Raw genomic sequence first — 15,280 nt, 5'->3', positions numbered from 1 at the left:
GAGCCAGAGGAGGAAATACATAAGTCGAAACTGCGACCAGTCCTGAACTAACGTGTCTGCCGCCCGAGCTCTGTGATCCTTGGACCGAGCCATGAATGCCGGGACTTTGTTGTTGTGCCGAGACGCCATTAGATCGACGTCCGGTGTTCCCCAGCGGCAACAGATCTCTAGAAACACGTCCGGGTGAAGAGACCATTCCCCTGCTTCCATGCCCTGGCGACTGAGAAATCTGCTTCTCAGTTTTCGACGCCCAGGATGTGAACTGCGGAGGCACAGCAGAGTCCGCCGAACTTCTCGGAAGGCTTGACGACTGCGTGTGCCGCCCTGGTGGTTGATGTACGCAACCGCCGTGGCGTTGTCCGACTGAATTCGGATCTGCCTGCCTTCCAGCCACCGCTGGAACGCCTTTAGGGCTAGAGACACTGCCCTTATCTCCAGAACATTGATCTGAAGGGAAGACTCTGTCGGAGTCCAGGTTCCCTGAGTCCTGTGGCGGAGGAAGACCGCTCCCCACCCTGACAGACTCGCGTCCGTCGTGACCACTTCGCCGGCTGGGGCCGGAAAGATTTGCAAGGGAAATAGAGGCGTTCTTGTTTAGGGACGTCGACCTCCTGTCCCATTGCGGTGTCCGATCCTCCTTCAACACAAAGCATAAAAACTGAGGAGCCCGTGATGCACGGGAGGGTGTATAGCAGAGGGGAGGGGTTACACTTTTTAAAGTGTAATACTTTGTGTGGCCTCCGGAGGCAGAAGCTATACACCCAATTGTCTGGGTCTCCCAATGGAGCGACAAAGAAATATAACACATACATACATACATACATATATATATATACACATATATATATATATACACATATACACATATATATACACATATATATATATACACACACACACTATACATGTATATATATTGCAATATGTAGAGCAAAAGATCTACTCATGAAGCAACCCACACACCAAAAATCGGGAATAAAGTCACAAGGTTTTCTTCTGCAGGGGGCTTATAAAGGATCCCTTCAGGTAAAGATCATACACTCCACACATCAGACCAAGTCACAACTTTTTTTTTATTATTAGATCATTTACATAGAAAAACACGGCTGCTCCCAATCCAGGTCCTGTAAAAAGAGAACAAAGCGTTTAGTAATAGCTTCCTATTTATCTACATAATACACAACTGACTCATCTACAAAGCTATTGTATTTATTATACTTATTAGCAACAAAATACAGTTAATATTTAAGAGTTAATTTTAATTTCAAGTCTTTAAGAAACAGGCTGTTAGCCCAAATGAGCAGTGTAGACGTACAGCCTCTATACAAAGACTTAAAGGGTTTTCCCACAAACAATGTTGATTTTACTCAATAAATCTCTTCCATCGCCGGCCTTCTGGTTCTTGCTGTTCGCCGGTACAGGATGTGTATTGGGTAACCATCTCAACGATGGAGGAACTTCCGCTGTCAGCCGTTTCTCAAAGGCAGCGCGCTGACCAATCAGAGGCAAGCGGCTCAAGCCTTTGATGTCAGCAGAAGCTCTGGCATTGGTCGCGATGGTTACCAGATACACATCCTGTACAGGCGAACTACAAGAACCAGGTGGTCGTTAATGGAACGGAAGGTAAGGTGAGCTTAATATGTGTGCATGCATGTGTGTTTGTGCATGTGTGTAATGGTACAATAGGGGACCAGGATGGGACATTGCACAAGTTGTGGAAGGAATTGTCTGACCTTGCATTATTTCCTAAGGAAAATCTTGCTTTGCTAGACGAGTAACTTTGTTTACAAGCACACTCCCAGAACGCATTGTTCTTGTAAACCAAGGTTCCACTGTATATGTGTCCCTGCTATGTACTTTGTGAAGGCTGTGTCTGACAGTACAGGAACATGGCCTGAGCATGTCAAAACTGGCAGGGAAATGTTTTACCTCACAAAAGGGAATTTTGTATACTTCCCGTAAATTCCTTTTCTTCTAGCTCCAATTGGGAGACCCAGACAATTGGGTGTATAGCTACTGCCTCCGGAGGCCACACAAAGTATTACACTCAAAAGTGTAAGGCCCCTCCCCTTCTGGCTATACACCCCCAGTGGGATCACTGGCTCACCAGTTTAGTGCAAAAGCAAGAAGGAGGAAAGCCAATAACTGGTTTAAAGACCAATTCAATCCGAAGAAACATCGGAGAACTGCAACCATTCACATGAACAACATGTGTACCGAAAAAAACCCTAAGAAAACAGGGCGGGCGCTGGGTCTCCCAATTGGAGCTAGAAGAAAAGGAATTTACGGGAAGTATACAAAATTCCCTTCTTTGTCGCTCCATTGGGAGACCCAGACAATTGGGATGTCCAAAAGCAATCCCTGGGTGGGTAAAATAATACCTCGTAATAGAGCCGTAAAACGGCCCCTTTCTACAGGTGGGCAACCGCCGCCTGAAGGACTTGTCTACCTAGGCTGGCGTCTGCCGAAGCGTAGGTATGCACCTGATAATGCTTGGTAAAAGTGTGCAGACTCGACCAGGTAGGTGCCTGGCACACCTGCTGAGCCGTAGCCTGGTGCCGTAATGCCCAGGACTCACCCACGGCTCTGGTAGAATGGGCATTCAGCCCTGAGGGAACCGGGAGCCTAGCAGAACGGTAGGTTTCAAGAATTGGTTCCTTGAGCCACCGAGTCAGGGTGGATCTGGAAGCTTGCGACCCCTTACGCTGACCAGCGACAAGGACAAAGAGTGCATCCGGGCGGCACAGGAGCGCCATGCGGGAATGTAGATCCTGAGTGCTCTCACCAGATCCAACAGATGCAAATCCTTTTCAAATTGATGGACTGGATGAGGACACAAAGAAGGTAAGGTGATATCTTGATTGAGATGAAAGTGGGATACCACCTTAGGGAGAAAGTCCGGAATCGGACGCCGAACCCCCTTGTCCTGGTGAAGACCAGGAATGGAGATTTGCATGACAGCGCTGCTAGCTCGGACACTCTCTGAAGAGATGTGACCGCTACTAGAAAGGCCACTTTCTGTGAAATACGGAAAGGGAAACAACTTTCAAAAGCTCGAAAGGTGGCTTCAAGAGAGTCATTAGAACCTTGTTCAGACTCCAGAGCTCTAATGGCCGCTTGTATGGAGTGATGAGAAGACAAACTCCCTGCAGGAACGTGCATACCTGCGGAAGTCGGCTAGGCGTTTCTGAAAAAATACAGATAGCGCTGAGACTTGTCCTTTAAGGGAGCTGAGCGACCAACTATTTTCCAACCAAGATGGTAGGAAGGAAGGAAAAATAGGCGATGCAAATGGCCAGGGAGAAACTCCTTGAGCAGAGCACCAAGATAAGAATATCTTCCACGATCTGTGGTAGATCTTGGCGGACGTTGGCTTCTTGGCCTGCGTCATTGTGACAACCACTCCTGAGATAATCCTGAAGACGCTAGGATCCAGGACTCAATGGCTACACCGTCATGTTCAGGGCCGCAGAGTTCAGATGGAAAAAAGGGCCCTAGAAACAGCAAGTCTGGTCGGTCTGGTAGTGGCCACGGTTGGCCTACCGTGAGGTACCACAGATCCGGGAACCCCGACCTCCTCGGCCAATCTGCGACCAATGTTGAACTGAGGCGTCCGCCGCCAGAGCTCGATGATCGTGAGACTGTGCTATGAAGCCGGAACATAGTTGTTGTGCCGTGACGCCGTTATATCGACGTCCGGCATCCCGCAGCGGCGACAGATCTCCTGAAACCCGTCCGGGTGAAGAAACCAGTCCCCTGCGTCCATACCCTGGCGACTGAGGAAGTCTGCTTCCTAGTTTACCACGCCTGGGATGTGAACTGCGGATATGGTGGATGCCGTGTCTTCTACCCACGTTAGAATCCGCCGGACTTCCTGGAAGGCTTGCCGGCTGCGTGTTCTTCCGTGGTGGTTGATATATGCCACCGCTGTGGAGATATCCGACTGAATTCGGATGTGCTTGCTTTTCAGCCACTGCTGGAAGGCTTGTAGGACAAGATACACTGCTCTGATTTCCAGAACATTGAGCTGAAGGGTGGACTCTTGCTGAATCCACGTACCTTGAGCCCTGTGGCGGAGAAAAAACTGCTCCCCACTCTGATAGACTCGTGCCTGTCGTAACTACCGCCCAGGATGGGGGTAGGAAGGACCTTTTTTCTGACCATGAGGTGGGAAGAAGCCACCACCGTAGAGATTCTTTGGCCGCCTGAGAAGGGGAGACGTCTCTGTCGATGGGCGTCGACTTCCCGTCTCATCGGCGGGGAATGTCCCATTGTAGTGGACGCAGATGAAACTGCGCGAAAGGGACTGCCGCCATTGCTACCATCTTACGTGAGAAGTGCATGAGGCGTCTCAATGTGTGCGACTGATCCTAAGGAGAGATTGCAGCCTTGTCTGTAGTGAACGCTGTTTGTCTAGCGGAAGCTTCACTATCGCTGAGAGAGTATGAAAACTCCATGCCTAGATATGTTAGTGATTGGCCCGGGGTCGGATCTGACTTTGAAAAGTTGATGATCCACCCGAAACTCTGGAGAGTCTCCAGCGCAACGTTCGGCTGTGTTGGCATGTTCCTTAAGAGGGTGCCTTGACAAGTAGATCTCCCAAACACGGGATCACAGAGTGACCTTGAGATTGCAGGACTGGTACTACTGCTGGCATGACCTTAGCGAAGACCCGTGGGGCTATCGCCAGCCAGAAGGCAGGGTTACGAACTGAAGGTGTTCGCGTGTTATAACAAAGCGTAGAAACGCTGGAGCTCTGGATCAATCGGCACGTGGGGATAAGCATCCTTGACGTCTATCGATGTTAGTAAATTTCCTTGAAACATTGAGGCGATGACGGAGCGGGGGATTACATCCGGAACCGCCTGGTGTTCACGAGCTGGTTGAGCCGTGTTAGATCCAGAACGGGACGGAAATACTCGTCCTTTCTTGGCATCGCAAATAATTCGGAGTAAAACCGTGACCTTGTTCCTGAAGAGGAACGGGGGTCACCACTCGTTGTGCCTTTAGAGTGCCCACCGCCTGCAGAAGAGCATCGGCTCGGTCGGGAGGTGGAGAAGTTCCGAAGAATTGAGTTGGAGGACGAGAACTGAACTCTATCCTGTACCCGTGAGACAGAATGTCTCTCACCCAACGGTCTTTGACCTGTGACAGCGAAATATCGCCAAGGCGGGAGAGCCTGCTACCGACCGAGGATGCGGAGAGAGGAGGCCGCAAGTCATGAGGAAGCCTCTTGGAAGTGGGTTTTCAGGCTGTCTTTTGTGGGCGTGACTGAGCCCGCCAAGAAACTGAGCTCCTCTGATCCTTTTGAGTCCTCTTTGGACGAGGAGAAATGGGACCTGCCCGAGCCTTGAAAAGACCGAAAACCCCGACTGTCCCTGGGTATGTTGGGGTTTGTTTTGTCTGGGCTGAGGTAAGGAAGAATCCTTACTCTTGAACTGTTTAATGATTACATCTCACGCACACTAAACAGTCGGTCAGCAGAACAAGGCAAACTGGTTAAGCCCTTTTTTGGAAGCAGAATCTGCCTTCCATTCAGTTAACACCCAGGCCCTGCGTAAAACCACGGAGTGAGCGGACGCCACTGCCGTACGGGTCGTAGAGTCCAGGACAGCATTAATCGCATAAGACGCAAATGCAGACATTTGGGCGGTTAAGGATGACACTTGCGGAACAGATGTACGTGTGACCGTGTCCATCTGTGTAAGACAAGCTGAAGTAGCTTGGGGTGCCTCTACGGCTGCGAATGCTGGAGCTAACAGCGCGCCGATAGCCTCATAGATGGATTTCGACCAGAGATCCCTCTGTCTGTCAGTGGCATCTTTAAGTGCAGCCCCATCTTCCACTGCAACTATGGATCTAGCTGCAAGCTGGAGATTGGAGGATGCCCCTTGGGACACTGGGTCCAGCCATTGCCCACGTCAGGGGGTAGGGATAACGTGTATCCTCAGCCGTTTGGAGAAGCGCTTAACTGAATAAGCGTGGTGTTCCTGGACTGCCTGTGTAAAGTCAGGGTGGTCAAGGAAAGTATTTAATTTACGCTTGGGATACGTGAATGGAATTTCTCCTGCTATGAAGCCGACTCCTCCACTGGAGGAGCTGGGGGAGAAATAACTAACATTCTATTGATGGACGCTATGAGATTATTGACTATGGCGTCACCATCAGGTGTATCCAGATTGAGAGCGGTCTCAGGATTAGATCTTGAGCAGCTATCTCCGCCACATCACACAGAGAGTCCGCTTGCTGGGACCCTGACTAGTGTGATGAAGTCGATGGCCGCTCATAGTGAGCCTCTCAGACTATCTGGGACTGTCGTCCGTGTCAGAGCCGTCACTCTGGGAAGCACATGACCCCTCGGAGCTCAAAGTTGTTCCCACTGAGGGGGACCATGGATAATGTGAACAGTGGCCATGGGTTTGAGAGACTTGTCTGGACTGCAAGGCTTCTAGTCTCATAGCCATAGTCTCAGAAAATCTGTCAGTAAATACTGCAGGCTCCGTCCCCATGTCCTGGACGGTTAGCAGAGACTCCGTAGTATACAATGGGGGTCTATGTACCCTGCCGGCCATATAGCCGTACATGCTGTACCGGCTGCATAGAAAACATGTGCTTCTGCACCTCTGTTTTACACAGACAATATGCTGTTATGTCCTCCGCACAAACAAGGAGGGTATATACAAAAATGCCACCAAACAGTGCAATGCATAGTGAATAAGCATATATGAATATGTGCACTTCGGCACTAGTGGAGTCAGCCCCACAGGTGCTGTTTAACGCCTGGTCACAGCGGTTGTGTGACTATCCGAATCCCTGCCAGGGATTCCTAAACTTGTCTCTTCTGTCGCTACAGAAAACACTGACAAGAATGGCTGCCGGCGTCCTGTGTAGAGGAGGAAGCCGTGGGCGTGCCTGAGAAAGTGCGGGAATCCGGCTTCACAGTGTACACAGTGAGAGGGGTGGAGTATGCAAAGCATACTCCAGCTCTCAGCGCTGCCGGATTCACCGTGCATCCAGTGAGAGGGGTGGAGTATGCAAAGCATACTCCAGCTCTCAGCGCTGCCGTGCTGTGCAGCGTCACGCCCCTACCCTGACTGGCAGGTCTGTGGGCGGAAACGAAGTGAGACTAGGCCGCGCAAGCCGGGGACTCGAGTTGATAAGCGCGGCCAGCATATAAGCCTTGGTCGGCGCGGAAGTCCCCGGCGCACCACAAGTCCCAGCCGCGCCCGAAATAAAAATGGCAACGGCGGTTAGCGCGGTAGTCCCCTAATACACTAACACACCCAGCAAGCTGTAGTGTGCGATGGCACTAGTGCGGGCAGCGCCGCCGTCCCTGGCGCACTAACACACCCAGCAATGCTGCCGTGTGTCTGCGCGGTCCCCACAGGGACACAGAGTACCTTAACGTAGCAGGGCCATGTCCCTGAAGATACTCCGCTCCATGTCCAGCAGATTCCCAGGAGCTGTGGATGGAGCACGGCCTCAGTGCCTGGAGGCCGGTAAGATCCCACTTCACCAGAGCCCTGAGGGGGATGGGGAAGGAAAGCAGCATGTGGGCTCCAGCCTCCGTACCCGCAATGGGTACCTCAACCTTAACAAACACCCGACAAGAGTGGGGTGAGAAGGGAGCATGCTGGGGGCCCTTTAGTATGGGCCCTCTTGTCTTCCATCCGATATAGTCAGCAGCTACTGCTGACTAAACAGTGGAGCTATGCGTGGATGTCTGACCTCCTTCGCACAAAGCACAAAACTGGTGAGCCAGTGATCCCACTGGGGGTGTATAGCCAGAAGGGGAGGGGCCTTACACTTTTGAGTGTAATACTTTGTGTGGCCTCCGGAGGCAGTAGCTATACACCCAATTGTCTGGGTCTCCCAATGGAGCGACAAAGAAAGAATTATTTGCAATCCTGTGATATAATGTCTATACTTATTTTTTTTTTCTTCCTCCCCGGCCCAGGAGTTGTGGTATGATCGGACCATGTCCCTGTACGGTCAGGCACGGCCATTACACAATACACAGCAGGGGCACTTATAAGATCTCAGCACAGGAACACCTTTTTTTTTTTTTTTTTAAACACATTCAATTATGGAACTCGTTATTTAAAAAGATCTATTGACTAAAATAAACTTTAAAATTAACATTGTTCATGGGGAAAAGACCTTTAAAGTTGTCTGACCCAGCCAATAAGACTGGTTCAGCTGACGGTGTGCCCAGCATATTCCTGAGCTCTGTATAATTGCTAGATCTGCAGCAGAGAAAACAGTGATTTTATCAAATTGACAGCAAGCAGCACAGTAAGTGACATCACTAGAATCAGTTTGTTTTTTTTTTAACAGCCCCAGAGTATTTTATTCATTGTTTAATGGATAAAAAAAAATTCTGAAAACACCAGTAAATAGATGCCCAGTGGAAAAAAAAAACCCCAAAAAATAATTTGCTTTAGATTTACAAAACTCCAGAGATAAAAGGAGTTTCCTAAAGCATCCTCTGCTTATAAAATAGACATTTTTGATAGTCTATAAAAGACGCAGTGTGAACATGTCCCTTAGCATTTTAATCCCTGCCTCAGTTCTGCAGACACTGTAATCACATATGCAGATTATGGCACTCCATGAATCATCTGTGTGGCTGAGGCTCATGTGCTCCCTCTTGGCCCCCGTTTTGCCATGCCCCCCTACCTCTCACTGGTGACTGATAGCACTGGCTAGCCTACAGTGAACATAACAGAGAAAGCCAGGACCCAGGACAATAGTTTTCAGGACAATCCCTTTAATTGTTTGAAGCAGTCATCATGAGGATGGTTCAGTGAATTATAGGCACTAACAATGTTGGTTATGACTAGATCCTCCGTCCCCAGCCGTGTCCTCTATGTGGGGTCTCACCTGTTTAGGACTCCTCGGTTCCTGCAGGGGCGTCCCCGCCCTTTGTGTTCCTAGTGTAGATAACCTGAGCTCTGTGTTTGGACACCAGCTTGATCAAACCTTTACAGACAGAAGACAAAAGCTGTTAGAGGAACAGTTTTCTACACAATGGCGGCTTCATAACCTTCAGCCAGGGATAATCCGGCAAGGCTTGGGTTACTGCATAAGTGGCGTAAACAGGGACACACAATGGAGATTTGCAGCAGAAATCTAAGGATCTGCTGCATGATAATATATATAATACATACATAAAGTGGTGAAGTTATGACTTCGATTGTGGAGACCGTTCCTTTGGTGGTTAGCTACCCAGACAGTAAAGGCCCCGTCACACTAAGCAACATCGCTGCTAACGAACAACTTTTGTGACGTTGCTAGCGATGTTGCTGTGTGGGACATCCAGCAACAACCTGGCCCCTGCTGTGAGGTCGTTGGTTGTTGCTGAATGTCCTGGGCCATTTTTTAGTTGTTGCTGTCCCGCTGTGAAGCACAGATCGCTGTGTGTGACAGCGAGACAGCAACAACTAAATGTGCAGGCAGCAGGAGCCGGCTTCTGCGGAAGCTGGTAACCAATGTAAACATCGGGTAACCAAGAAGCCCTGTCCTTGGTTACCCGATATTTACCTTTGTTACCAGCCTCCGCCGCTCTCACTGTCAGTGCCGGCTCCTGCTCTGTGCACATGTAGCTGCAGGACACATCGGGTTAATTAACCCGATGTGTGCTGTAACTAGGAGAGCAGGGAGCCAGCGCTCAGTGTGCGCTGCTCCCTGCACGTGTAGCTCCGTGCGCTGGTAACCAAGGTAAATATCGGGTTGCTTACCCGATATTTACCTTAGTTACCAAGCGCAGCATCTTCCACGCGGCGCTGGGGGCTGGTCACTGGTGAGCTCACCAGCAACTCGTGTAGCGACGCTCCAGCGATCCCTGCCAGGTCAGGTTGCTGGTGGGATCGCTGGAGCGTCGCAGTGTGACATCTCACCAGCAACCTCCTAGCAACTTACCAGCGATCCCTATCGTTGTTGGGATCGCTGGTAAGTTGCTTAGTGTGACTGGACCTTAACGCTACAGTCACTCATCCGTATGTCGTGGTCCCGGCACATGCTGGTTGGGGTCTACTGACCCGAACTCAAAATCTAGGCAGATAAGGAGACCCGTGGCCCCTCTATACACTGCAATCTGTGTGAATGCATCCCGACTCCACAGAATAGAATTGATTAGCTGAGAATCCATGGCAGCACAGATTCGGATGATCAGCCTCGGGTCCTCTGCATAGTTTTGCTTTAATACGTCATGTCGATGTGTGAGCACACCTTTGGGCTCATGTGGCTTAACTGTCGCCGTTTCGATGCTGAATTTTGCATTGTGGTTTTGTAAAAACTTTTCATTTACCAAAAATTACTCATACAATTTATGGCGTGCTGCAAATGTTCCTGTACATAGCATGCTCTGTGGAACGCAAAGGGTGAAAGCCAGACGTAGCCAATAAGTCAGTTTGCATCAAACATTTTATCGTAGGCATCAATTGGTATGAAAGTAAACATTTAAAGGGAACCTGTCAGGTCCAATATGCCTCCGGACCACGAGCAGTTCTGGGTGCACATTTCTAACCCCTGCCTAACTGTCCCTGTATACACTAGCATAGATAAAGCGATAGTTAGAAAAAGTATTTCTAAAGATCCTTTATCATATGCTAATGAGTGCAGGGACTAGTCACAAAGGGCATTAGTTCCTCTGAGTGGTCCACCCTCTTAGCACACCCACAGGGGCGTGCCAACATGCTTTTCGGCATCAACAGTGGTGACGCGCGTAGCTGTGTCCGTCATCACTGCCTCAGATGCCGGGTTTAGGCTCAGTGCACATGATCAGAAGCCACCGCACTTCCAGTCAACAGAACATATACAAAAAAAAACAGAAATCCCCCCCCCCTTTAACTGCCTGTTGATATATCCACTAAGGTGATCTCCTGGGCACTGCCAGTCAGCTGGTCATCATCTACGATCTCCAAACTTAAAATGCCCAGCCCCACCCCCGCCATACCCAAATAATACTGTATCTAATACAGCCTGTGTGTATAACAGGTCTCCTTGCAGAAGCCATGGGGAGAAAATGGAGTGTGTTCCATCGCCCTGAGACCTGCCATCATGCACAGTCCCCGCAGCAGGACTGAACCAGGCGTTTTCTTCATTGTTGCGGCCGTCTCACCTTTGTTGAGCAGCTCCTGGAGGGCGGCCCTGGCCAGCGAGCCCCGGATCTTCAGCCTCTCGGATACCACTGCGGGGGTGATGAGCTTGTAGTTGGGGACTTCTTTGCACAGTTTGTCATATGTGGCCTTGTCAAACAGCACCAGATTGTTCAGCTTGTCCCGGACTTTCCCCTTGGACCACTTCTACAGAAGGCAAAAAGAAAGGTATTACTAACATGTGGGAACAAGGTCTTGTAATGTGCTGCATCCTAAAGAGTCAGAAATGGCCCCATAACCAAGGTGCACATAAAAGCAGAGGAAAGCCTCATGCATCTCTACCGGGACTTGTCTGCAGTGACCGGCTGTCAGACCTCACATAATAAGGCCCAGCACAGTCACTACAGACAAGGAACCGGCTCACACAAGGACAACAACTGATCCACTTGCCTTCTTCTTGGCTTTGCCCCCAGACTTGTTGACGGGGTCCTTGTCCTTCTTGGCGGACTTGCCCGCATCCTTCTTTTTCTTGTCGTCTTTAGGCGGCTGTATAGAAAGTATGGAAAAGAATTTAAGATACAAAGAGCCGTGTAGACACAGCAGCAGAGATCGCATGTCTCCTCCGGCCCTCAGCCACTCTCATGGTGCGCCGCCTCCTCCAGCCCTCATCCCGTTTTCCCTTCCACTGGCGCTCATTCGCCACCTCCTGCTCCGGCCCTCATCCGTGCTTCCCACGCGCTCCAGCCCTCATCCGTGCTCCCCACGCGCTCCACCCTCATCCGTGCTCCCCACTCGCTCCAGCCCTCATCCGTGCTCCAGCCCTCATCCGTGCTCCAGCCCTCATCCGTGCTCCAGCCCTCATCCGTGCTCCAGCCCTCATCCGTGCTCCAGCCCTCATCCGTGCTCCCCACGCGCTCCAGCCCTCATCCGTGCTCCCCACGCGCTCCAGCCCTCATCCGTGCTCCCCACGCGCTCCAGCCCTCATCCGTGCTCCCCACGCGCCGCCTCCTCCAGTTTTCCCTTCCACTGGCGCTCATTCGCCGCCACCTGCTCCAGCCCTCATCCGTGCTCCCCACGCGCTGCCTGCTCCGGTCCTCATCCGTGCTCCCCACGCGCTCCAGCCCTCATCGTGCTCCCCACGCGCTCCAGCCCTCATCCGTGCTCCCCACGCACGCGCTCCAGCCCTCATCCGTGCTCCCCACGCACGCGCTCCAGCCCTCATCCGTGCTCCCCACGCGCTCCAGCCCTCATCCGTGCTCCCCACGCGCTCCAGCCCTCATCCGTGCTCCCCACGCGCTCCAGCCCTCATCCGTGCTCCCCACGCGCTCCAGCCCTCATCCGTGCTCCCCACGCGCCGCCTCCTCCAGTTTTCCCTTCCACTGGCGCTCATTCGCCGCCACCTGCTCCAGCCCTCATCCGTGCTCCCCACGCGTGCCTGCTCCAGCCCTCATCCGTGCTCCCCACGCGCTGCCTGCTCCAGCCCTCATCCGTGCTCCCCACGCGCTGCCTGCTCCGGCCCTCACCCGTGCTCCCCACGCGCTGCCTGCTCCGGCCCTCACCCGTGCTCCCCACGCGCTGCCTGCTCCGGCCCTCACCCGTGCTCCTCACGCGCTGCCTGCTCCGGCCCTCACCCGTGCTCCCCACGCGCTGCCTGCTCCGGCCCTCACCCGTGCTCCCCACGCGCTGCCTGCTCCGGCCCTCACCCGTGCTCCCCACGCGCTTCAGCCCTTATCCGTGCTCCCCACGCGCTGCCTGCTCCGGCCCTCATCCGTGCTCCCCATGCACTACCTGCGCCAGCCCTCATCCGTGTTTCCTATACACCTTCTCCAACCCTTATCTGTGCTTCCTGTACGCTTCCATGGTCACCTTCTTCCGACCCCCATCCATGCTCTTACCTCCGTACTCCCCCCTACACCTCCATGGTCCCCTTCTGATCCTCATCTGTGCTCCCTCAATGCCTCTGTTGTCCCCTTCTGATCCTCATCTGTGCTCCCCACTTTCCTCCGTGCATCTCCCCTGGCCCTCATCTGTGCTCCCCACTTTCCTCCGTGCATCTCCCCTGGCCCTCATCTGTGCTCCCCACTTTCCTCCGTGCATCTCCCCTGGCCCTCATCTGTGCTCCCCACTTTCCTCCGTGCATCTCCCCTGGCCCTCATCAGTGATCCCCTCGCCTCTGTGCATTCTGCCACGTTACTGCTTGTAGACAGCGCCTCTATACAGTTGCCAGCACAGATAATAAAGTTCTCCCTTTGAGATTTTTTTCTCTGGTGTCTTTGGTTACTTGTGTGTAATAACAGCAGTGCCTGATATTGTGGGCAGCGCTGAGGTCACCTCGATAACGCTGCAGCTAATCACGGATGAGCAGCGCTGCTAGAAAAAGGTGCCAAAAGTCGCTCAAATCATGGACTGGCTGCAGCGCTGCAGACACCGGCGGAGACTGAGCACAGCGCAGGGTTCCTGCCCCTGGAGACGGCGCAGTGAGGACACAGCGGGTGGAGGCTGGAGCTGCCCCGGGGCCCTGCACTAACTGCCGCACAGAGCACGGCCGGCCCGGAGCTCAGCGACCACGACCGCCCGAGCCTGTGTACGATGACGCCGGCACCTCCCGCCCCAGCACAGCACAAATACCGGGCAGGGAGCGGCTAGGAGACCCCCCGCAGCCCCCGGGGCTCCAAAATAACCCCTTTCCCGTAGGCCGGGTCCTCACCATGCTGCTGCTCGATCAAAGATGTCGGACAGAAAGGAAGAGACCCCGTGTCCCGCTGCACAGGAAACCCCGTAGGGGGCGGGTGCTTCCGCTGCAGAGAACTACTAGTCTAGCTGGTAGGACTACATTTCCCGGCATGCCTGGCGCCGCCTGTGACGTGTGGTTTCGGAGGTGCCAGGGAGGGAGAGGCAATCAGAGGTGGCTCAAGAGTGACGTAACGGGAGCTCCGGCTGCTGCACCGAGCACCGGCCCCGCTCTGCCCCTGTCATGTCCGGCGTACACAGTGCACTGCTCACTATCCGCGGCGCAGGAGCACACGGGCCGGCATCGTAGGGCTGTGACTGCAGAGCCGGGAATCCTTAGGCTCTCCGGTGCCAGGAGCGAGACCACATGTACGGGATTCACATAGGTCCGATCACGTTCAGACTAGACGTGTACAGTTAGGCTGGTTTCAGACGTCCATGTTTTAGGTACGTGTGACATCCGTTTTTTAACACGGATGTCAGAGTACCCATGTTAGCCTATTGTGTACTCTCACACGACCGTGTGGCACCGCTATTTCACACGGAGACGTGCCCGTTTTTTCTCCAGCAGCACGGGTGTCACATGTACTGGAGAAAACACGGGTTTTTAAATAAAAAGATGTTCTATATTTACCTCTCCCCAGCTCTGCTGCCTCCCGCTCCTGACCCTCGCTCATTATTTTCATTGATTATTCACTGCAGTGAGCAGCTGGGAGCAGGGGCATCGCGGTGACAGCATGGCTGGGGATATCGCTAGTGACAAGTGAGTATCCTGCCAGCATTGTGTGTGCAGGGACGTCCAGGAGGTCATCGGGTTTCCCAATGAACTCTGATGACACCCCTTCAACAACTGCGCTACAGCGAGTGTCACGATGGTGACTTCCAGAGGTTCATGAGAGTTCATTGGAAACCCTGATGACTTCCTGGATGTCACTGCACAAACTGCTGTATACTCACCTGTCACTGGCGCTGTCCCCGCAATACTCCTGCTTCCAGATCCTCGGGCAGTGAATAATCAATGAAAATAATGAGCGGGGATCAGGAGCCGGAGACAACATCGCTGGATACAGGTAAATATAGAACATCTTCTCATTGCATTGCGTTTTACCCGGTACGTGTCACACAGATGCAAACACGGATGTCACACGTGTAACACACATATGACACACGTATGACCATAACCATGCGTGTGACTGGTACCTGATTAAACACGGACATCTGAAACCAGCCTAAGGCCCCCTTCACATGTCCGTGAAACACGTGCGTGTTTGTTCCATTTCCGTATATACCGGAGACACGGCCAAACGTGCACCAATGTTAATCTATGATTGTGGTCACACGTGCGTTATTTCATTATGTCCGTGTGTGCGTGTCCGTGATCCGTATGTCTTTGCGTTTGGCACGGATGCATGTCCGTTATCTGCACGGAGCACGCACACGTGGACACAATG

At 52.4% G+C, this 15,280-nt stretch overlaps 1 protein-coding gene across 1 annotated transcript; it reads right to left on the bottom strand.

Annotated features, from left to right (window-relative positions):
- Positions 1-1,054: 1,054 nt before the first annotated feature.
- RPS25 (ribosomal protein S25) lies at positions 1,055-13,914 on the bottom strand. The gene is made up of 5 exons (XM_075329154.1): positions 13,807-13,914; positions 11,550-11,645; positions 11,123-11,306; positions 8,884-8,982; positions 1,055-1,124 (listed from the first exon to the last, which is right to left on the bottom strand). The coding sequence occupies exons 1-4, from the start codon at positions 13,807-13,809 to the stop codon at positions 8,888-8,890; spliced, it is 378 nt and encodes a 125-aa protein (XP_075185269.1). The 5' UTR covers positions 13,810-13,914; the 3' UTR covers positions 1,055-1,124; positions 8,884-8,887.
- Between the last annotated feature and the right edge of the window lie 1,366 nt (positions 13,915-15,280).

This window comes from Anomaloglossus baeobatrachus, chromosome 11 (genome assembly GCF_048569485.1).
Source record: "Anomaloglossus baeobatrachus isolate aAnoBae1 chromosome 11, aAnoBae1.hap1, whole genome shotgun sequence".
NCBI classification, from domain to species: domain Eukaryota; kingdom Metazoa; phylum Chordata; class Amphibia; order Anura; family Aromobatidae; genus Anomaloglossus; species Anomaloglossus baeobatrachus.
Note: the sequence above shows the minus strand (reverse complement) of the source record. Positions and strands in the feature narration are given on the sequence as shown.